The following is a 24,485-nucleotide window of genomic DNA, read 5'->3' on the forward strand; positions in this document are numbered from 1 at the left end:
ACGAAGAAGAGAAAATTTGATATACCGAAAGTCCCACAGCCGACGACATACCATCGGCTGGTCCGGCTACTCGAATTTATATACAGGATGTCCGCGATAACGTAGAAATTCTCTCTAACATATAGCGATGTCAGAAAAAAAAATCTGAGAGCTCTTCTATGACATTTGCGTTACAGACGGGCTGATCTTACATTGCAGCACCTGTTTGTAACACAAACGTCATAGGCGCGCAGTCACTTCTTCTTGAACAGTGCCATGTGTCAGGGATCATCTATGCAGTTAGGGTGGCCACCCTGTATAGCCCAGGTTCATTAGTATATGTCAGTTCGTGAATGCTATAAAAACTGTCGTTGATCCCTATTTCTTATGTATATATTCTTGTATCCTGCTACCGTACTCATCGTACTTTTTTCGGTAGCAGAGTAGCGATACCGCTACATTTTAATTTGGTATAACGGAAAAAGTATTTCCGCTACAAATATGGGTAGCGGCAGACTCATTCTCCGCTACCGTTACCGCTACTTTTCATAATATGAAAGACACGGAACATACAAAAAAGGCGACAAAGCAGAACTGTTTTCTTGTTATACCTGTTAATCAGGCAGACTGATGTGACAGTTTTCCTCAATTTCACTAACACTAATAAGCTAAGGGCAACCGTATAGGAATATAATTTGTGTTATTCTGTGCACTTTAAAACTTGGTTAGCTTATATATGAGAGACACAAGCATACTGTAAAACATGGGTTACGAAGCTAGCTTCCGTCATACAACGAGTTTCAAAACTTGTGTTGGTATCACGTTTCAAAGTGTGTTTTGCAGCTTTATTATTCGGAGCAGATACAGAAAGCGTTGTGTCTTTTGGAACTGAAACGTGGAAATATATCGAAAACGCAATGAGATACCGGCATAGTCATTGCACTCCAAGTGTAACTCCGACTTGGCTTTAATGGGCTTGTGCCGCAGGTGAAGCATTTATGGCCAGATAGAATTACCATAGCTTACACAGGTTGCCGAACACGACATAGTTATTTTGTCACACTACATGCGTTACACTCTAGGTATATGAGCCACTCAAAATGAATAAAAGAAGAAGAAAAAAGCTTTTATGTTCATGCACAACATGGAAAGTTTCGCTCTTACAGTTCCGTATGAACCGTTATTTGAACCGGTTACCGGTACTTTTTTAACCCTTCAGTTCCGGTCCAGCTCCAAGATGGTTTCTGTTCGGTTCAGTTCCGGTTCGACCAAAAATAACAGTTAATAAGAAGGCTATACAAAAATACCTGTTACTGGTTATATACATTGTGTTCTCTGCTGTGCTCTTTTTTTTCAAATGTCCCGCTGTAATGCTTCTGCTCCGAGGGTAATAGAAATAAATAAATAATATAGAGTAGACACGTTTTGCATTTGCGTTACTCCAGAAAACCCAGCTGCAGTTACTTTACCACATATTCACTACAAGTATTCTCGGCTCGGGATTTTTCCCCTCATTGCGTCCACGGGTTCAATTGTTACCTATGGTTAGTGATTTCTTGTGGCTCGTTTCAGCAAGTGCAGACTCAGCGGGCTAGTTGGTGCAAGTATATGCTGAAATAATGAACTGCAGCACAAAAACGCAAGCCAGGTAGGTTCAGAACTGCAGTTGAATGTCGATTATTCCTTTTAACTTGTTTTCGTGTTTTTGCGCTGCAGTTCATTATTTCAGGCTTGTTTTACCAGCTCCCATGACATAGTAGTGAGGACGATCCCTTCCCACGCCGAGACTAGGAGCTGAAGCGGGTTCGAATTCCCGCACCGGCTGTTTTCAGGCGTCTTTTTAGCGCTATTAGCGATGGGTGGAATTCATTACCAACATGCCGAAAGCACACTTTTAACAGATGAATGAACGCACAGTGTCCCCCATTCCTGCTGTCCTCTCTCCATCTGTCTACGTCTGTACGCCGCTCATGCACAGTTGCTTCGCGGCGCTCACATGCAATTAAAAAATGTGGCTTAAGTATTTTAATAACAGTGTCACGGACTATTAAAGTGGTATCTAACATGGCCAAAAACTGCTGTCATCTTGTAAAGCAGTATGTGAAAAGCATTCCCACAAAATATTTTTGTCCAAAGTTGTTTCACCGCGGCGCAATTAATTTGCAAAATTGCCCACTCACTCTAGTGTGACGTTTGTGGTAGAGAGCCCCCTCATTCGTTGATAGGAAAAACCGTTTGCTAAGAACATTGCGAGCTGTTTCTTGTTGACTTCTATTGTTTATATGATTTATATCACGTTTTCTAAAAAAAGCAAAGTATATATGCAGCCTGACAATATAAGGTTGCAATCACAAGAATAATATATCCGTGGCTTCTGTGCAATCTCAGAACTCACAATAACAGAAAGCTAGCGATGCCGGCGGTATTGTGGCTCCACCTGTTAGCAACGGTCAGAGAGTCTGCACACTGTCGTGAAGCAGTGGGGTATCGCTGTACAACACACAGTTAATTTCGTGCTGCACCACTCGTTTCCCGTGGTGTCAGCGGTCCCAAAGAATCGAGGTCGTGTCGTTGACAGCCTTCAAATCCTCCGTTTCGGACATCACGCAGCCGGAGAACGCCTGGCGTCTCCCAAGCGGTAGCAGACGCTCCGGCCTGCGCGGTGTTGCTCACCTCGATCCCACGTCCAATGATAAGCGTCCCTACCACTGGCGTCACATAATGACGCGTGTGGCCGCGCTCATCACGTGCCTATCGTGAGGGCGAAGGAAGGTGTTTCGCGCACCGGGGAGTCGGTGGGCTATTGCAGGCGTCCCAATTTTGCTACGCTTGCACTAATTGCGGAAAAATTGTTTTCGACCGCCTAACGTTCTATATCCACCAAAAACAAAAACAAAGTTGTGTGCCTCTAAACTGCTCCTTTAAGAGTTAGCAAAGTTTAGAAAAGCTGTTTCAAGAACGGAGTTAATGCCTGCAAACTGTCCAAGGTACGACGAAGGTTAAAACCAGGGAAAGATAACGGTAATGGTAACGGAAACAGAAACGGTATATTACCGAAGTTGGAGATGGTAACGCTAACGGAAACGGAAACACATACCACGATCCTCCATCACCGGAAACAGAAACGGAAACGAAAATTATCGTCGGTATTGAATTTGGGTAATGGCTATTCCTGTTGTGGGATGACATTTCAGTGACTTTTCATTTTATTTTTGTATTTCGATGACTCCATTCCTTGTAATGCTCTAAATACTATACAAGAGCATGTACACAAAGCGCAACATTGGATCTCGACGGTGCTTCCCTCGCTTACCTCATCCCAGTGCTCATAACTCCATGACATCAGCACATGACAATACGCTACCATAGCACGAGGACGAAAGCGTATGATTTTTATTTTATTTTTTTTCTACTTCTTTTTAATTTCACCGTAGCTATGGCAGTATTATTTACTACTAAGAGCGTCCGCTTATGAAGGCGACATTGGATGAAGGTTACGCCCATCTTTAGTTGCTGGCCTCAGCGTGACTGGTGACTAAAGACATGTTCCTACATTTTTCAAACAAATCTTGCAAGATGTGTGCATCCCAACGACGTAAAATTACTTGTGTAGTGTGTACGTGTGACACTGAAGCAGCACTTGGGCAAAACAGGGTGCTGACAGAGCCGGACCGGCTGTCCTCCCGCAGCAGCCTTTCCATTACCGGAAACGGTAACGGAAACGAAATTGAAAGGCTGGTATCAGAAACGGATAACGGAAACAAAAATATAGCGGTAACGAAAACGAAAACGGTAACGAAAATACGCCTGTGACCCTACCCTGGCTAAAACACACAGGTTACTCTTCAAATAGCGAATATCCGACAAACATGACTGCTCTGGCACATGGTCACCACAGCAACTGGCTCGTTGATCCGACCAGCGTTGTTCGTTCAATGTAGGACACTGTGGTCACAGAACATTCACAACAAACACCATTCACTTGACTTGCACGCAGAACACAAACGATGAAAAGCTAATGTTATGTCCCCTTTCCCAGCCGGGAATTACGCGCATAAAGTGCGGCGATATCACAGGGAACTTATGCCGATCTTGACCTTCAACTCTTCCGGAGGCGTACGCGGGTCCAGTTTCAGATACGCGGACCAGTGCTGATATCCAAACGACATCTGGTATGCGGTTACAAATATACAAGTAATGCTTTGACATCCACGCGGATACAATGCGTCGGATGAAGCCTCTGATGACTGAGGTACGTGCGGATATCCGCATCTTATCCGCGAGTAAGCAGTTCCCTAGGGGAATACTTTGCCTTTTTTTTTTACTTCACTTTATTTTATTTATTAATATACAGGCACGGTGATACCCAGGCAGCACACTGTCCTGGTCCATTATTGCCCGAACACTGGAACTATCGGTCCGATATATAGGACCACGTTTACCATTATTCTTCCTATAATCGTTGCTGCATAGGAATGTTGGTCCAACGTTGCCATCAACAGGTCATTATTCGCTGGTGACTCGAAATATGGTCGCCACATAGCCATGAAACAGGCAATATTGGCTCAATATGGGCAATGTGGTCTGCATATTGCAGAGGAGCAAACCATATCGGATGGAAGCGGGCAATGCGGTTCGAATATTGCCGGCGATCGAACAAGATTGGATGAAAATGGGCAATATGGTTTACATATAACCATCGGCCAAGGGATATTGGCTGAAAACTGGCAATATTATTTACATAACGCATTCGGCCAAACAATATTTCATGAAATTTGGAAGCATGACCTACATATTGCCGACGACCGAACAGTATTGAATGAAAATGGGCAATATGGTCAAAACATAGCCATCGACCAACGAATCTCGGCTGAACACTGGTAATATGCTCTACATATTGCCGACGACCAAATAATATTGGACGAAAGTGGGCAATATGGTCTACATGTATAGCCGTCGACCAACGAATATTGACTAAACTCCTAATAGTGTTTACATATTACCGTTTGACCAAATGATACTGGATGGAACGTACTGGTTAATATGGTGTACATATCACCGTAGAACAAATAATATACCAGGCAGCACACAAACTGGGATCATATTGGCTGAGGAGGTGATACGCGTCCAATATGGGACCAGTTTTGCCATGATTTTCTCCATATTGGCTCAAACTTGGCAATATGGGCCGATATGGGGCAAGTTTGGGCATGGGCAACATGAGGCGTGGGGATAGGGCAAGTGTGAACCAATATGGGGAAGAATGTCGGCAATATTGGCCCCATATTACACATGTGCACCCCATATTAGATGAAAATGTGGAAAAGGGGATGAACCCGTATTGGGTACTTGTACCAAATGCCAAACAGCACGGCAAGATTGGACGTTGAAGCGTATGAAATGCCCTACTCAGTACGTCATTACATCCCACAGCTTCCCGCAGACGGCACACAATACTCGGAACAGTCAACGTCCCACTGTTACATGCACTGTAACTCAGCTGGTATAGCTAGTACAGCTGATGCTAGTATACAGCTGATACATATCGGTATCTTGCTTCGCGATGCCAATCTGGCGTAGCTGCTGAATAAAGCTAAACGCCTCAGAGCGTGTGGTCGTCTCTGCGAAATCGTGTGTCCTACAAGTCGTAATGCGCATGCGCGATACCCGGATCGGTCTTTCACTCGAGCGAAAATGTCGGTATTGTTATAGTCTCTAATGACCATGGAAACTGTATTCAAGTAAAAAAGCGGAATGTCTGATAGAAAGGGATATCCGTTCTATAACGTTAGGTGCCTTGAAGTTACTGCAGACACAGTGCTGAGGTGTTCGTCCGACGCCGTCACGAAAGTGTTTCGCTCCTTTGTACTCTAGGAGCGGGTTGTGAGCGTTTGCGTCATATAGTACTGAGATCCCAATGAAGGTTTCTGAAGGATGATTCGTATCGGTAGTTGTCTGGGACTACCTGGACGGACATTGCACCTCTTCTTTGTTTTTACGGCGATGTAGTATTGTTTTTCTAACGCGACGCAACGTGGATCAGTTAGACATGCATGAAAAAAAAAAAAACATTTTCCGATGTATACAAAGACTTAACTGGTTTTCGATCACTCATTCCCTCCCGAGGGTGCACTGATGATGTCTCCCGTATAGGAGAAGAAACGTCTGAATAAATTGGTTTGTTTGTTATGTTAAGTCGGTGTTATTGTTTCCATCTTGCATGAAAAAGAAAAGAAAGAAAAGCGAACGAAGTAATATCACTGTTAGTGGTGGATATTATACCGTATAATTCATTATTATTACACGAACTCATCATCGACATTATCACGGGAGAATTTGCACAATTCGGGGAACCAATATTGGCAGCCCCACTGGGCCCGATATTGGCGAACCCGGAAGCCCATATTGGGCCAATGTTGGTATGCTGCCTGGGATGTTCCACTTTTAACTGTAATATCGACACAACACTTTCAGGCACGACGAAAGTGGGCTGCGGAACTCCAGACGCGCGATTCGAGACAACCGGGTCGCGAGCATTGCATTGATTGGGCCTTTATTGAACTTCCCATTTCCCAATATGGGACCAATGTGAGGCCAATATTGAGCTGATACCTGGGCAATACTGGAGCTGAATATCGGCTCTCCATATTAACACTTGCTTGGGCAGGATTGTAAAATTGAGCCAACGTTGGGAATCTGAGATAGCCTATATTTCCCCAGACTGGGACCCACATTCGGGTGCTGCCTGCATCAGTATCCAAAATGGTACTGCGAGGTCAGGCCTGTTCGCAGTCCCGTTAGCAAAACTCAACATTAAACCCACGTTAAGCAATGGGCGAAGTGAGGTGAAATACAAAACTTATTTGATTCTAACAACGAATACACAAAAAATGCGTGCAAAACACCTCCACGAACACTAGCGCGGTATCACAAGCTGGGAGTTTATTTTGATCCTTTAGATAATTTTTATTAAAAACAGTTATGAGAACAGCACAGATGTCGTTTTTGCAGTTGAGTTGTACGCCCTCTGGAAGAGAGTATAGAACTACAAGGTGCCACTAATTAGCTCATTCATTAGGGAATTTGGGGCGACGGAGAACGGGAGACACTGAAGGTTTTTAAAAATACATGAAAGAGAAATATCCATGGCCGGTATGCAAATGAGCCGAAAGCGAAAAAGTGCGCATCATCTCCGCCGACGGAAAGCGGTTTATCTCGCCAGCACATCGATACCTCCTCCAATCATCTCCATCGCTCCAAGTCACGTGACCCTCTGAGGTGAAATGAGTCGCTCATGTGCATATCGAAATTCGGGGGTGGATATATCTTAAGGCACGTGCGTGTTCCAGGACTTGTTAGACGTAGAATGCCTTTCAACGAGGTAAGTCTGTCATTCTGCAGGCGGCGCTGTGCAATATCCATACGTACCTCACGCACCTTGGGATGGACCTTTCACCCGAAAAGTGTGTCGGGCTCCCTTTCACGCGCAAATCTATAGCCAATTTCCCTCTTTGGCTTTGTACAAAGAAGCTTGAGCCGGTACGCTTCCACCGCTTCCTTGGCGTGGTAATCGACTCGGACTTGCGCTGGGCTCGGCACATTAAACACCTTGAAACTAAAGTGCAGCGATGGCTCCCGCAATTCAACATCTTTCTGGCTCAGGATGGGGCTGTGATCAGCGTTCTCTGCTCGCGGTTCACGCGGCATTGGTGAGGGCGACTGTGCTTTACAGCCTTCCTATTCTGCACAAGATATCAACAACTTCATTAAATACACTTCGGTCCCTGTTTGCTTGAAGCCTTCGTCGATGCCTCGGAGTTCCAAGAATGGCTGAAACACGGCATGTACTGGCTGAAGCTGGTGAGCTCCCGACTGAGGTTCTCCGTGAACGTGAAACGGCTCGGCACTTCCTCCGTTTGCGTGCCCACATTCCCCGCCACCCGCTCCTTTGGAAAATTCGATACCGCCCTGAAAGCGACTTCTATCGAGTAGCGCAGAGTCTTACTTACACGCCAGACTCTTACTGGCTTCATAACTAAGGACACTATACCGCCGGAAGCCCCCTGGTCTCTACCGGCACCGCCCACTTTTGTACGCCTTCCTAACCTTCTGGAAAGAAGAGATCAGGTCCCCCCTCAAGTCCTCCGACCCCATTTTCATGCTCTGGTAGACGAGAAGTTTTCTACGTTTACGGCAGCATATACCGATGGCGCATCCCGAAACAACAAGTCCGCCTCAGCATTCGTCATACCATCTGAAGGCGTAGTGCACGGAAGACGCCTTTCACATCCAACCTCCTCCACAGCTGCGGAACTCTATGCCATCCTTTTCTTTCTACAACACATCGCTGGTTTTAAACCGCGGGAATGGGCAGTCTTCACAGACTCCAAATCTGCACTTCAAGCAATTGAAAATTCCGTCATACGAGGCCCATCCGCACCCCTAGTCACAGATGTGTTAATGGCTTACCACACTATCCACGCAGCAGGCCACAGGCTCGTTCTCCAGTGGGTTCCAGCCCATTGTGGTGTCGTGGGGAACGCAGGCCGACAGCGCCGCAGAAGCAGCACTCTCGTATCGGAAACGGACCAGTATTGTTCTGCTGAGAGGAGACCGCCGTTCAATTCTCCGATGCCTAGTGACACCCCTGGCTTCCCGCCAATGGACAACCGACATTCTTCCCCCCTCTATGTTGAACAGAGTTGATCCAACGCTCGCTTTCCGCATGCCACGAAACACCTCTCGTCAAGATGCTGCATTAATCCACCGAATGCGCCTCGATGTGGCCTCTACAGCTCAGTGGCGTTACCGCTTGAGACAAGTTGACTCTCCCACCTGCTGCCACTGTGGTGTGCTTGAGGATCTGGAGCATATTCTTCTTCATTGCTCCCACTACCAACCTTCCCGAACCACACTCTCCGAGTCTCTTCGTCAGCTGAACTCTCGCCCCTTCTCCCTATCGAAATTGCTTGGTCCCTGGCCTAATCCAGCCCAGCAACGCTCTGCGCTCAAAGCTCTTCTCACATTTCTGGACACCATCGGACTTCGATCGTTATTGTGACGGGGCTCGTTATTTTATTCCCCCCATTCCCACCAGCAGTGGGGTAGAGTATCGCCTGTGGCGATGAACCTCCCCACTCTCCAAAGCCAAAATAAAGTTGTTGTTGTTGTCTTTCATTCTGCTCTTTCACTTGTGCACCTATTAATGATTTTTAGGTAATTAATTATTTCGTTCGAGAGGATGTCCGCCTGGCCGTGTAACCCTGTTGCAGAAACGACATCTCTGCTGTTTTCGTAGTTTTTTATGTAAATTCTGTATATGATAAAGATAAACACCACGTATATGGTAAGATGGGGCAAGACGCGAAATTTTTTGCTCGCAAGCCTGCCTCAGAGACGCTTTGCTAGATGCGCTTGATACTTTACTCCTATGTGGCTCTGCATGTCCGCTTTATTGCGTGTGAGAATTGTCCGGATTTGTGCATGCGTTGAAGTCTTGAGCCTGGAATGTACAGACCTGCCAAAAAGGCGTGATTTTCTGTAGTCATTTTCTTGACATATGTGCGATTCGCAGGCTTATTCTGTCAATGTAAGTCCATATTCCAGTTCTTTATTCATTCATCGAGATACGTGCAAAATATGGACACTCTTGATTTTCAGGTTTTGAACAGAAAAAATGAACAGATCATCCGTAATTTCATGCGGGAATGACGGCAATGTGACTCCTCGTTTGCGTGTCGAGCGGTTTATACCAGGTGCCTGATGGTGCTTAAAATTGGATTTCCAGTCGCTTCTCATGTAGTATGAGTTGCTGTTGTCAAAGGCTGACTATTTCCTTCAGGACTATACAATGCCAGGTATTGGCACAGCGACGGTGATGCTGCGTACTTTTTCTACGTACGAATATGTGGAAGAACATGAAACCCACCACAACAAAAATCAAGTTTTGACATTTTGATTTTTTATTTTTCAGCAGCAGCGCAAAATCGCACAATTCGTTTGCTTGTTTGTGTATGCGCGTGTGTGCCTGTTACAGTCGGTTTTGTGTTACGGACACGGCAATCTCCTAACATCTTCCGCTTAACAGCAGCCGCTGTGAAAAATCGGAAAGGTCAGCCAAACGGTGTGTGGTATTTCGAGATCTTGCGTGTGCATCCCGTTTACATATAGCTTCTATCACTGTACTCAAAAGGAAGACAGACTGGCGGTGCCTCGTTTGCAAATGACGATGGAGCAAAATAGCACATGGTTCTGCGTGGTTTCATTGCACGTCATGTGGGCTCAAGGAGGTTGTGTAGGGGCTTTACCTTGTCTGCTTGAATTGAAGCACTAATTTGTATAGCTCATTACAACGGCGTGTTTCATCTTGTCTGTCCCGCAGGATGTCTCCTCTTGCTCCGAGGTCAATATGCATTTATTAATTTCTTCTTCCGTGATTACCTTACATCGGCAACGTCCGTTGTGCATTTAGAGGTCAGAATCTCTAAGCCCGTGAGAATGCGGCTCTGGCTAGGGGTTTTTTTATCAGAAAAAATTAAAATTTCACATTCAATTGCAAATTTCAGTCACATCTTGCCCTACCTTACCCTAATACACAATCACATTAAAAAGTTGAGTTCAGTTCAGCGTGGAATGATGAAGAAAATTCTAACATCCCTGTCGCTGACATTCGGTGTTGAAGCACATGTGATGTCGGGTATCCCTAACCACGAGTAAAGAATGCGCGTATTACAGAGTGGAGACTTCGGAGCACGAATTTCAACCGGAAGGCGGGACTTGATGGTTGACCCTCGGAATGGGAACTGATACAAAGTCCTTTCGCGCCATGCATAAGGGCAGCAATATTTATTATGCAAATCCGGACTACTTGAATAGGCATTCAAAATGACCAACACTAGCATGCTAGCAGGATCTGAGCAGGATCAACACTAGCAGGATCTGAGTTCTGTCAACTTAAGGATATGTAGAACAGATGTGATTTTGGACGCATACGTAATGCATAGAAAATGGGGTGACGAAAATAACTGGTATAATGCACGTCTCTGTCAAAGGCGAGATGAGTTGAAGGATTGTGGGACACGTGAGCACATAAATCTCAAACGGGCGTACATAATTTTGCCGTGAATAGAAAATGGTGTACAAGTGCGCCGTTCCTTTACCTAACTGCTATTATTATAGATGACATGACGTTCGTGACAGTTTATTCGCTGGAAAGAGCGTTTGTAGCGTGACATACCCGTCATGCGTTTTTTGTTTTGTTTTTTTCAGCAAATGCAATAACCGCCGGATGTGCTCATACACTCAATATCCTTACCAGTTGTGGATACACCAATAAACCTCTACCAGAGAAACGTCATCATGATGTTGGTAAACAGACTGAAGCCGAAACAAATCGAAAGAGGAGGGAATAGGCACTTGTTCGCTGCCTTCTATTCAAAGCAATGTATAGCACCGAAGGTAGCGTCTCTTTCAGGGACCATCGTAACCCCATGACGACATTGGCTTTCGGGCGCGACCTTGTTCGCCCCCCCCCCATAGCTTTGAACGTAGTTCAACTCTACCAAACTGGTGGCGTCGCCGAACACTATGACGTCATTTGTTTACAAACACCGAGAGGTCTATTTCGACAGCACGGTTGCGAATCTTACATGCGCGGATACCGCTCCGATACTGTCAGTCATATATCCGCGCACAGCTTAATTCCTTTCTATTCGTAGGGCAGTAAAATAATTCCCGGCATAATAATGCACTCTCACCGAATACTGATGATGATTAGAGTTCCTTGACGCGTCGAAAAATAAAGTCATAATGCGCCGCAACAGCGATAAGGATTGCACTAATCACTTTTGTTGCGCATCATGACCTTAATACAATGCAAATTGATGTTCTGAGGCTGGAACACAGGAGGAAGAACAGCACAACAGACAAGTCTCAAGTGCCTAAGAACAATGAAGGAAGTATGCCACTGAAAAGGTTAGGCACCTGTACGACACTAACCCACTGTAGAACGAACCCCACCAATGGAGCCCTGGACCGGCAATCCACCGGACCGGCGAGTTCGTGTCCTACAACTGGCTAAATATTCAGTGACTTCATTCTTTCATTGACGTTAATATTGTCGCTGCGCCAAGGAAAAAACAAACAAACTCGATTCATCGTACTGTATAATGGTCACTGGCGTACAGGACCCACAAGCTCTATCTGTCGGTGGATGGGGAGGACGGCGTGCCTAAATTGCTGGCTTCCTCTAGTCCAAGTTATCATTTTACAATCGTTATGATCAGATTTTCCTGCAGTATGTGCGGAATCGATATCTACACTTGATGTTTCACATACTGCAGTAGTGCATGGCAGAGCGGGTTAAGGCGTCCCGCCCGCTGAGGGGCTTTCCGAAGACATTCCAGGCACAGTTCCTCCTGAAGTCGGCCCAGGACTCCTTCCAGTTGTACACTTGTTTTGCGGCGCTAACACCGAATGTTCTTAAAGAAATACGATAGTGCAACCATATTCAACGTGCATTCTGCATCCCGGCAACATCTTCAAGTGCGGAGTTTGCTAGTGCAGCGGGAACTTCTAAATATAACTCAGGATGAAAGAAATGCAAAAAATGATGGGCGCTTAGCCATTAATTCAAGTTTGTCGGCTCAAGTCACACTTTTTTTTTCGCGGTCACCTTGATCGGCAAGATCAGGTCAAGGTCAACAGCATCAAGTGTTATATTGATGCCAGCAATTTATCCGACAACTTTATTACGAGATGGTGACTGGGGAGCAGAGTTGTGCCTAACTCGTTACTTGGTAACGGTTACTTTTTTTGGTAACGAAGTAACGATTCAGTTACTTTTTCAAAAATGGTAATAGTAACGGAATCAGTTACAAAAATTGGTAACTCGTTACTGACGTTACTCGTTCCTTTTCTTCAGCGCGGGAAACACATTTCGGCACTCCGACTGGCGCAATGCGTGCAGATTTGACCTGTGTGACCCACGACCACGTGTGACTCAAAGTATTATTGCAGTACCTCGCTGGATGTGTTGTTGACGTGCTGAATCGTCTTAAACGAAGGCCCTTGTCTGTTCTGTTATTTCCGTAATCTCCGACCACCAGAATGGGCACCAATTGTGCTATGGCTACAAAACACGCGTTTCGACTTCTCGCATTTTCTTGTCTTTGCTAAGCTTCTGAGCGCCCTAAATTATGACGCAGCCCGTCGTCTGTTTTTGGGCACCGTTGGTGATCGGTGGCACGAAAACCGGTGTCCTTTCGTGTGTTTTCATAATCTTCGATCACCCCCACTTCGGAAATGTAAATTTCGAGTATCAGCTTCTTCTGAAGTGCAATTCCTACTTACTACAAAACTAACACACTTAATTCGGATTCGGATTAAGTCACGGATTTGCGGCTGTCAAATTTTTGTAGAAATATTGCGAAAAAAAAACTGCGATTTTGAATGGAATAGTGTGCTATGGCGATAGGCTTCCGAATTCATGTAGAAAAATGCTCCCTTTGCTCGGCTAATTTGCGGGTTCAATTGTTTAACAAATTTAGCTAAGTAGTGCGTGACTAGAATGTAGACGGCATCAATGTGCGGCAAAAGTTATTTTAGAAATACACTGGCCGCCCGTTGGAGGGCCAAGTAGCAGTGTAAAAACACCGGTATTACACAAAATACATTTTGAATATGCATCTCGTGCGTAGATATTTGGATACATCTTGAAATACAAATACAGCACACCTTTATATTTCCACGTAAGAGCATTTTAGTGACGTTGTTAACGAAACAATTGCAGGCAGGAGATTGCACAACTTCTTCTGGTAGGCTATTCGACTCTTGGACAGTGCGAAAGAATATTTGTAACCATCATTTTTGGGTGGAACACACCTAAACTGGCCATTATGCGTAAATCGGATACATCTCACAGTAATTGCTGCGACATAGTCTTCAGGCATTATCTTCCATTGACCAGAAGATGGAAACATTTTAATGTATTTATGTTACGAATTGTTTTCAATGTACTTAGCCCCGATGCAGTGCATCTAGGGGATCATCCCTTCTGTATGAGTGTATTCAAAGTAGTTTCATAATGTTCACAAGTTGTCGCTGAGTTTTGAAGTTTTCGACAAACAGTTGTCCTTACTGCGGCCATGTCCAGACGAACAATTATGCGCTTTACGAGTGTCTTTTGTGGTCTTGTTTGCCGTCGCACAGACGTCGTTTGCCCTGTGTCATTCGACAGCATAACCTATTTTTGGGAGTTTAATGATATCCTCTCGTGGAATTGCACCTTGTATGTTCGCTCAAAGTGGGCTTCCATGCTCCTTGAAAACACGGCCACGGATGACGCTAGAACACGGGGCTCTGCTATGCACATTATATGACAGATTCTGTGAACACTATGGAGTTTGGCATAATGCTGGATCATTTTCATTGGAAGTTCAATTGCGGTGAACAAAGTGGTTTTGTGGATCAATTGCATTCCAAGCTTTTCAGCAAAGGCGCAAGGCTAGCATGAATGCAGCCTACGACGCACACGGATCAGGTGCCGACGCAAAGTAAATATTTTGCTCAATCATCTAATCAACTCTTCGCCAAAGGAATCATGTGTTATAACGAGAATAGTGCGATACACCATCTATCGCTTCCACCGCCGTGTGGCTTAAGTTTATTCTCTGTTCTGTCGTTTGTGTATTCAATCATTAACCTGTTGGTAGTTGCTGCGCCAGTCCTCTGTTCCCGTGTTTCATCTCGCGCAAGTTATCTGTAATCAACCATCAAAAAAACTATCACGAAGTGCCAATCCCAATATCAAGCGTTCGAAGATCGTACGTGCCGAGATGATTCTGTAATTAATTGCGTACTGCTATTAATTGCTATGCACTGGAACAACAAGACCCCTCTGTTGCAGGTACTGGCTTCCATAGAGGACCGTCTTCGAGGACTGGACGCCTTTGGAGCAGCCCTGCGGTTAACCCGTGTTGACCTTTCACTAGAGCAATTACTCAGAAAGGTGGACTCCCTAGAGAGCCGGATGGGACGTTTAGAAGCCAAGCTTGATATCAGGCTCGATAAGATGGAAGCCCGAAAGGAGGAGAGCACCAACGATGAAGAACTAGGACGACGCATCGATACCCTCGCGGACAAGGTGACTACCAAGTACGTCCAATCAAGGTTCCTAGGCTATCTAGAGCAGCTGCATCTGTCACTATCACTGAAATGAGTTAGCTACAACCATTGATATAATAAAGGAAACCCTTACTAACACCCAAAGCGGATACCAACGAGTGTCATAGCGTTCGTTTCCAGAGTGAACAAGTGGCTATATCCAGGGACTTCGTCCCTATGCTGCATACGGCCACGACGTTCATAGTATTATGGCAGGATTAACCTGGACGTCAACTTGGTTGATGCGCGCAATTGTGACAGCGTGATATGGCGCGACTTTTGCTGGTTTTCTCATTCTGATAATCGCATTCCTCTCTGCAAACAAACAAACAAAAAAGTACTTTTCGTTCAGACTGGACTTTCTGGAAACGAAACTTGACATGCGGTCCGACCGTCTCACCAACAAACTGGAACTCCTCGATCGGGACCTTCAGGATTCTTTGGAAGACGTCCTGGAGAAAGTGACTAAAAGCGAGGAACAACGAGTCCGAATGCACAGTGACATTTCCCGGGCTCTCGAGGTCATCGATCGAACAGAAGTGACGCAGCGTCAACTGGAAGCAACCCTACGCTTCGACGTGCGGGACACACTCAAGTGGGCGGACGCAAAGCTGGATCTTTTCAACCACCAGCTACTGACGCAGAGAGACATCTTGAAGGAAGTTCAAGAGAAGATGGGAGTGAACGGCACTGTTACATCGGGTGCCTGTTCACGAGAGGATGTTCCAACAGCAGAACAGGTAAGAGGCTGGTCATCATTGGAGCCTTTACGGCAACTACGGTGCGCCAATTCATGATTAAAAGCCAAAGAACCGTATGGAAGAACAAAAAATATGTCAGGAGTAGCATTATAAGGCCGGCATATACGTTGTAAGATGTAAGTCACTGAAAAGGTTAGCCAGCTGTAGGACTCGAACCCACATCTTCTGGATTACCGGTCCAGGGCTCTACCAATTGAGCTAAGCTAACACGCCTTCTCAGCGACTTTCATCTTGACTTTCATCTTTCATCGTTAATTTCTTAGGCAACTTGAGGCCTTGTATGTGATTGTCCCTTCTTTGTTGTTCCAGCCTCAGAACATCAGTTCTCTCATGTTCAACATTTGCCGCTTGCGTCGATCCCTGTCGTATGAATGTGCGTATGAGTGTGCAACAATGTAAGAGTGAAAGGAGGATGAGTGAGAGAGAGTGACTGGTTTGTCCCTTCAGATGACGCACCCTGGAAGTCGCTGCGAAGGCGTGTTAGCTTAGCTCAATCGGTAGAGCCCTGGACCGGTAATCCAGAAGATGTGGGTTCGAGTCCTACAAGTGGCTAACCTTTTCAGTGACTTTCAACCTTCATCGTTAATTTCTTAGGCAACTTGAGGCCTTGTATGTGATTGTCCCTTCTTTGTTGTTCCAGCCTCAGAACATCAGTTCTCTCGTGATATACGTTGTGTTTCACCTAACGCGGTGGTTCCCAAACATGTTTCGAGGCGTTGCGACTCGACCCACAAATTAAAAAAAAAGCCACAGTTGTGCCCGCTATTCTGCGTTACCAGGAAACCCGTGGCAGCAGACTCGGAGATTTATCATAAGTGCGCCTTAAAGGTACTGTAAAGCAGCACCGATCAAATGTCATTTAGTGTGGCTATTCGATAGTCCAAGTCACCAGGACAAAAACTGCGCAAGTTTCATTCCAATCGACGGTGCAATTAATTAGAAAATTACAATTAAAGATTACGGGCAACACTGTACTAGGTATTCGATATGAATCCGTACTCCTGACACATACAGCGGCAACCGCATTGCATGCGTATAACACTGGGCCCGACATAAGAATCCACCATAAAATCCGCCCCTGCAGTCCACACAACGATCCACGTCTGAGGATAACGGATAAACGGATAAGCGAACTGAAATAAAATGCTGAGCCGTTGAAAAAAAAAAAAGTGTCAGACGTTCAAGAAGCCAGACAGCGTCGGGACGTGTTTGTTCACTGTGTGTTTCATGCTCACAACCATTATTTTGCGTCATGTCATTCACTAGGATTTCCCGCAACTCGCAACACTGGAATGCTTGTTGTTATGGGCTACGCGGTGGATGTATTCTGACGGAGTTTATTTTTGGGAAACTAGGTCCACTCTGCAACAGGATATGACTTGGGCGCGGCTGCAGTAAATACAAAAAAATAGAAACAGATTCCAAGTGTCCGTGCTGGTGAGCGTTTCCAGAAATCATCGTGAAGCAGCCGTAAGATTCCATCGTGAAGTGTTTTGAATACACACGATGGCCCAACTGCAAGTCCACGCCTAGCAACCGAGACCATTCTAGTCTCAGCTTTTTACACTTCGATACGTTGTAGTACGAGACGACGTTGCTTTCCTCGCGCGTCCTCATGTAGTTGCTTGAGCAGTGCCAAACACAACATTGCGTACCAGGCATCTTGGTGCAACGAGTGCCTTTTACCGAACAGGCAAAAGAACCGAAGGCGAGTAGTTCGTAGTACCAAAAGAACGATAGCGAGGCAGCGCCAGCGCGTTCGAAAGAGGCCGCGAACCCCGCGAACAGGAGGAGCGCGCAGGCGCAGTAGAGAAGTAGGGAGAGCCTCCATCGAACAGCGGCCAGCGCTGGGTTACTTCACAAAAAACACTGTTAACAGGGGCTTCAGAATGCATAGGTAAACAGGAAAACTAATAATATGGTTATTAAAATAGCGAAGTTCCGATGCAATAGTGTGTAATACAAATTTTCAGTGTTGCCCGCTGTACAGGGGGTTGTTTGACACTAGGCGTCGCACCGCTCCACTACGCCGCATTTTCGTGGCAAATTAAAAATATTTATAGCGCGTTGTCGGTCGTATGGTTCCACACATGGTATTTAGAAGCAACAAAGTCTCTAGTCACACCACCGGCATATCATGATTCAATGCACAACACAGCCTCGCTTTCACGTCTACTTTCACTTGTGCACGAGGGCCAAAATTTATGACGTGAGGTCCACTCACTCCTGCGTCTGCGTCAATCGCGGCATACACAGACGCCCCACCTTTAGGCCGCGTAAGTGCGGGGAATCTGCAAGGAAACGCGAACGCGGCGCGGTAAACTCTTGTCGCTGGGCGGGAAAAGTTACAAAAAAATATTGTCGAGGGTCGTGCTCGTGAATGGCCTCTCTTGCCGTTCCTCATCTTCCAACCAAGCTTTTATTTATTTGTTTTATTTATTTGTAATACTTCTGGCATGAATGCCATAGAAGGAGGGACAGTACAAACGCGGATACAGAAGACATGCAATGAACAGATAATCACACAAATTAAAAAGGACACTAACAATAAGAGAAAACCTATAACGCTCTGTAATATTGTGAGATGCCGTTCTCAAATAAAGACAGTGTGTCACAGTCAACCACCGCCTGGCGAAGGCTGTTCCAGTCCCTGATGGCCGCCGGGAAAAAGGAGTCCCGTAGACAATTAGTTCGAAATTTGTAGCTTTGATTCTCTTGAAGCGCGAGCGCCAGTCGAAACACCTTGAAACACATGATGTATTTGTTGCAGATTTGCGGCGTGTGACGCAGTATTTGATGTTTCCTGTCTACTCCTGTTTGCAGTTGACTTGCACTGAAATCTCAACGGCTCATATGTCAGGGCCTGCGATAGAGTAAGGCGAGTAAGGCGACCGCCTTAGGCCCCGCGCTTGCATAGGCCCCGCGCACGAAGCCATCAACCAGTGATTACTTTTTTTCTTTTATAAAGTATGCACTTAATCGCACGCAGGATACTCGACTAAAACAGAAATGAGAGAAGAATGTGTTATGTGCCATTCCGTCATGTGATGAGAAAATGACCCACTTTTAAGAAAAATCCACCAATACTGCAAGCTATACCGAGGATTTCGCAGCCTTCTCTCCATTTCCCGTACTGCTATCTCCCACTGCGAAAATCTTATCATTACTTATCTCTTCATTACTGCTGGTGTGAAACAGGCCCCGTGCACCCCTAGCACCGGCCCTGGCTCATGTACACGTGATCACGAAAACGTGTGTAGCACAGCAACCAATATTCAAAGATGGATACCACTTGGCACGAGAACAAACGAAGGTCATCGGCGTCCCCGTGGTGTCATCTCCCATCGTGCTACACAACCGGTCTTTTGATCACACCTCGTATGATGTTCATGGGCGGGGCAGTAGTATACAGGAGGCATCACTACCAAGCTACGTACTTCCCCACTCCTTCTTCCTGTCCTCTCTCCATCTGTCTACGTCTGTACGTCGCTCATAGCCACAGTTGCTTCGCGGTGCTAACACGGAAGTCCGGTAACTTTTCTCGGATAGCATCTACACAACCTTCGGCAGGCATAACGCCATTTAAGCGTACTATCCCCCGGAACGCTACTCCACTAGCGAATTTTGCGGAGGAGCGTGGCCATTGACAATAAGGTGTCTGCGATTGTTGGTCGATGTCCATTGGTCTACTTCTTTGTTGAGGTCCTATTTATAGATGCTCTTTATCCGCATATAATACTACATCGTATACTCCCGTATAGTTTTTTCATCATTCGGTAGTTTAAGGTCAAGAACTTTAATACTCCAATGAACATCCTCTGACGTTGCGATCACCCTGAACGACAATCATATTTCGCAGTCATATGATTCTTACGAATCAACGTAAAAGGAGGCAAGAGATGATGCGCCGGGCACTACTCTATTAGAAGACGATGAAACGCTGCGAGGTTAACGTTCAGTTGGGGAGTATTGTACTACATCTTCGTAATGAGCAAGGCAAGTACATAACGTTTCGTGGACAAGTAATGTAATGCCATTACTTTGTGGCCGGGCAATGCGTAATGGCATTACTCATTACTTGGGTTGAATGTTCATGCATTGTCTAAAGCCAGGAGTTAAGAATTGTGTCAGATGATTTTTCTCAGTCACACATCTCACCAACCAGCTAGGTCACTAAGGAGGGGGATACAAGTCGAGTCTTGGAACACCAACTACTTCTAACACTGCTATTAACATCGCAAATAGTCGCTCATCCAGATTGTATTACATACTGATTTTGTCTATCGAGGAAATCATTCACAAGTAGCAGAAATTATGATTACTATCACCGGTAATGTGTAACAAAGTCAAATAAAAAAAAACGAGTCACATCTGTTTACAGTGCAGGCTTCAAACACCACCTAGGACTGTATTAGATTTCTGGGAAAATGTAATAGTAATGCCTTTCAAAATCAAAGTAATTGCCCCGACTTTGGTTGACAAACTATCTGTTCCATACATGCTCGAGAAGAATCGATGTAGACAGGTTACGAACTATATACCAGTGGACACGCTTAGGATGTCTTTTTCTAACCTGCAGGTAACCAACCTGACGGAGCTGGTAGAGAAGGTTCTCCGCGTAGGCGCAGAGCAGTTTCGAGAGATTGACTCCGACGTGGAGAGCTACACACGGAAGGTCATCAACGGAATGTACGAACTGCGCAGAACCACAGACGAGTTGGTACGCACGGCTTTCCAGGTACGCAGGCTATCTCGCCTGCCCTTGTTACACGAGTTGTAATTTCAGGGGATGACACGCAGGACAGTGTGGCACAAGGCAACCGCACACGTCTCCTCGTACGGGACGAGTTCAAGAAGTTGCATGCACAGATCGAACCGCTGCCCCTCCTGGAGCCTCGACTGACTTTATTGAGTGAGGGACTCGAGAAACGCATCGTTCATCTGGGCGCAACCGTCGACCAGAGCTTCGCTACTCTGCTTGTAGCCCAGAACTCCTTCATTTCGTCCTGCCACAGAATACAAGTAAGCAGTATTCACCTCCGAGAATTTACACCGCGTAGCACCAAGTATCCAAGAAAACAAGCCTGAACGCCGTTCAATTAGTAATTAAAAAAGCACCGATAATCAGAACCGCGTGACAAGTATGATTACGAGCGATACTTTTCGAGCCTGTGGATAAATTTTGCGAGTGTTTCACGCTGCTTTGAAACGCACCAGTACTCCGCAGACCGTGGAGTGATAAGATGTACTGTAAATCGCCTGTCAGTACTTGGCCGTCCCATATTACCTCCGTTCCGCTTGAAAGTGTTGAGGCAGTATTGTATTTGAAGGCGGACCATGTGCAGCACGTGTTTATTACTTGAAAAAAAAAAAAGCTTTGCAACACCTGCGATAAACCACGAAGTGCTGATTTTAGATGTCCCCTACAGTACATTACAGGTAAGACGGGCCGGCCTGGTACATACCTACAGGGTCGGCCATAGAGTATGACGGGAGCGCATGACCTGCAAGTACGTCAGCGCCGCGTAGCGGATGCCCCTGGGTTTGAGACCTCGCGCCTAGCGAACGTCTGCCACCTCTCGGTTGGGTTCGTCATTGCTCTCGTGGCGCCGGCGGGCGGGGAGACCCACCTGCTGTTGCTATTCAATATATCTGCTGGCGATACTTTGATCAGTGTGTGGCGCTGCGTAATCTTTTACTTTTCTTCTCGATTCCGATAAGACAAAGATTACGTCGCGCCACGCACTGATCAAAACATACAACCGTACTGCCCTGGCTCCTCTCTCCTCTTTACTTTCATGGACCGCTGACTTAGGGCATGGCTTTGGAGACCAGAACAAAAGCTTACTTAGCTGCTCGTAAAGGGATTATCGTCTGAGCCAGCATTGTCGCGGCCCGTGTAATGTAAAGAAAAAGCACACTGAGACCGACAACCCTCTTCTTTTTTCGGTGCGCGTAGAGAGAAGTGAGATGAGTTTATTAACTTCACATGAAACGTGAGTTTGTCCGATTTTGCCGTTTCGGGTTTGTGCTTAGTCAGTCAACTGTCTCATAAAGCTAATGAGAATCTCTCGTATTTACAGTTAGTGGAAGGCCGACTTTACAAACATTCCAGTATCGTTTAACAGGACTGCCTTGTAATGTTCGTAATGTTGAAACAGCGAGCAAGGGGATTACACACAGATAAATGTTCATTACGATAACGGCATTTAGAACTGCAGCTTTCTTTGTTCTTATCTTTCTTTCTTTTATTGATCGATTCCTTTTTATTTTTTTCTTTATTAATTTCTTTTTCTTTTCTTTTTTTCATCAACGTTCCACGTGAACCAATAGAAAAATCGATCAAGCGACCGCTGCACAATTATTTCCGCCCACGCAATGAGCAACCGTCTTTTCTGAAACCCAAATTCACGTTCGCGAAACAAGGAAAAACAACGACAATGCTCGGTTGATTCGTACGATAATATGTAGTGGTTAAAAGTCCGACATAACTATTTCACTATCACCGTGCACAATGGGTATTATTTCGTAGTCGGAGGCGAACGGCGTGATAAGGTACGGCGAGCGTGGCGCCATCTAGAATCGGGAAAATCGTGAATCAGAGTTGCTCCCCGACTGGTATGGCTTCTTAAACCGGACGCCAAGTATAGATCGGAAAAGGCGGTTTATACTACCGCTACATCGTCAGTGAATTTTTATTTATAACAACACATCTGAGAAGCTGCGAAAGAAATCTGAGTAGTCCCATGGAACTACTCACCGGAAAAGAACATTCCCTGAGCAACCTTCACTGAAACGAAAATTTCATAACAAGGAACGTATGAGAACGCTTCGTTCGGAAGCACCCTCGAACGCGGTAAACTCCGTCCGAGATAAGTATTCGACGTAATTACTGTGTCAGGATATATCCTGGCATAAGGGTGAGAACTTGACCAGTCTTAATTCAAAAACCATGGAATATATAACAAAAACTGTGCAACCCATCCAGGCTGCTCAAAAGTCATCGTACGAGAAGGAGGCTGATGTCACGTGTCAGTTGTCAAATAAAGTTTTGACGGCAAGAGGCTCTTTGCAAAGATGGAGTTACATGACAAATGAAGAAAGAAAGAGGGATTGAACGATTGAGAGGGGAGTGAAAATAGGGTAAGAGTGTTACTACATAGGAAGCTACTCCTCCGCTAGTCCTTTTTTTCTCAGAGCGTGCGGATCGAACTGCAAACATCCCAATTTTAAAGGTAATCCACTCATCCAGGTAATCATTTCAATCAACTCAGTTATTCCGTTCATCGTGCCGATACATGCGCACAGTGTTGTTACATCCAACAAGCTATCGCAACAAGCAATATCGATGGATGTAACTGCACGTCGGATCCTACAGGAAACTCCCTTTCATTTCCTTTTGGAAGACACGAAGGTCGAGAGAAAAAGATCTGTTTTGGCGGTATTGCCACTTGCATATGTGTGCATTTCGTCTCACATATTTCCATTCTTCGCCTTACGTTTCATGGAATGCGGGACAATGTGTGTTGACCTGAAGGGCATGGTCAATGCTCAGGGTCTGCGTTGTTTCTCATCAGCATTCAACAATTTCGGCGCCCACATGGCTTCCGCACAACCAGCTCTTGATCAATTACGAAGCGTTTTCTGCGTATGCCGAAGGTTTGCGCAATTGGCTTAGCCTACATTTATCGATCTGCGAAAATCAAGTCACAATCAACCGGAGGTCTCCCCACGATGGACGCTGGGCATACCACGTTTTCACGGTTCAGAATATCGTCACTTAGTGTCATAGACTTGGCTTGGGGTTTTCTTCTGCATGAAAGGGAACTTGGTGACAGCAGGAAGACATGGTTCCGTCCTAGCAAAAATGAACGCTTCGCCGAAGACATCATGTTCGCATATCTGGAACTGGGTCAAGAAGGGATCCACCTTCATAGTTCGGACTTTCATCTTCAAAACAAGCTTGAGCGTTGGTTGCTTCACCGCCTTTGGTAACTTGTATATCAGACCATGGCAACAAACACAATGCAGTTGCCAAATGCTGTACGCAATACTGGATAAAGGGGGAATGTGTATGGAACCGCTTGGCAGGTAACGTGGGTGCACTTACAACACACGGTTGGGCATATGCACCATTCCTGGAACTGTGCTTCCAGTAGCAGAGGTTTGCACTCTCACGAGGGCGGGCGGGCGAGGGCCCTCACCTCACGATATTTGAGGTGAGGTGAGATGAGGGCCAATTTTTCTGGTGATGTTTGAGGTGAGGTGTGGAAAATCTTCAAAAAGTTTTTGAGGTGAGGTGAGGAAAATTTTCAAGAAACATTTTGAGGTGAGGTAAGGAAAATCTTTTTTTTAATTTTGAGGTGAGGTGAGGAAAATTTCACAAAAAAATTTGAGGTGAGGTGAGGTGAGGTGAGGTGAGGATAACTTTATGAACGCGCACTTTATGAAAACTTTTTCCGCGCGTACACGGGATATCTTTCCTTCTTTTTGCAGTTTCTGTCTCTCACCTGGGCGGGGACTGTCCTCCTCTCTCGACGGTGATACGCGCAACTTTTACGGGTATAACAATCGTTCCACGAA

The 24,485-nt window shown here is 45.6% G+C and overlaps 2 protein-coding genes across 3 annotated transcripts in view; one reads left to right on the plus strand and one right to left on the minus strand.

Annotated features, from left to right (window-relative positions):
• Positions 1 to 24,485, minus strand: part of LOC135371559 (Golgi-associated PDZ and coiled-coil motif-containing protein-like) — a 159,793-nt gene that overhangs the window by 83,850 nt on the left and 51,458 nt on the right. The gene's annotated exons all lie outside the window — the stretch shown is intronic.
• LOC135371567 (uncharacterized) overlaps positions 1 to 24,485 on the plus strand; it is a 44,565-nt gene that overhangs the window by 17,251 nt on the left and 2,829 nt on the right. The window contains exons 2-5 of one of the 2 annotated variants that reach the window (XM_064605555.1): positions 14,885 to 15,132; positions 15,494 to 15,881; positions 20,482 to 20,640; positions 20,703 to 20,924. In XM_064605555.1, coding sequence (XP_064461625.1) covers positions 14,885 to 15,132; positions 15,494 to 15,881; positions 20,482 to 20,640; positions 20,703 to 20,924 — 1,017 coding nt within the window. The remainder of the gene's footprint in view (positions 1 to 14,884; positions 15,133 to 15,493; positions 15,882 to 20,481; positions 20,641 to 20,702; positions 20,925 to 24,485) is intronic. The other variant, XM_064605556.1, reaches the window with a different exon arrangement.

This window comes from Ornithodoros turicata, unplaced genomic scaffold (assembly GCF_037126465.1).
Source record: "Ornithodoros turicata isolate Travis unplaced genomic scaffold, ASM3712646v1 Chromosome111, whole genome shotgun sequence".
Lineage (NCBI taxonomy): Eukaryota > Metazoa > Arthropoda > Arachnida > Ixodida > Argasidae > Ornithodoros > Ornithodoros turicata.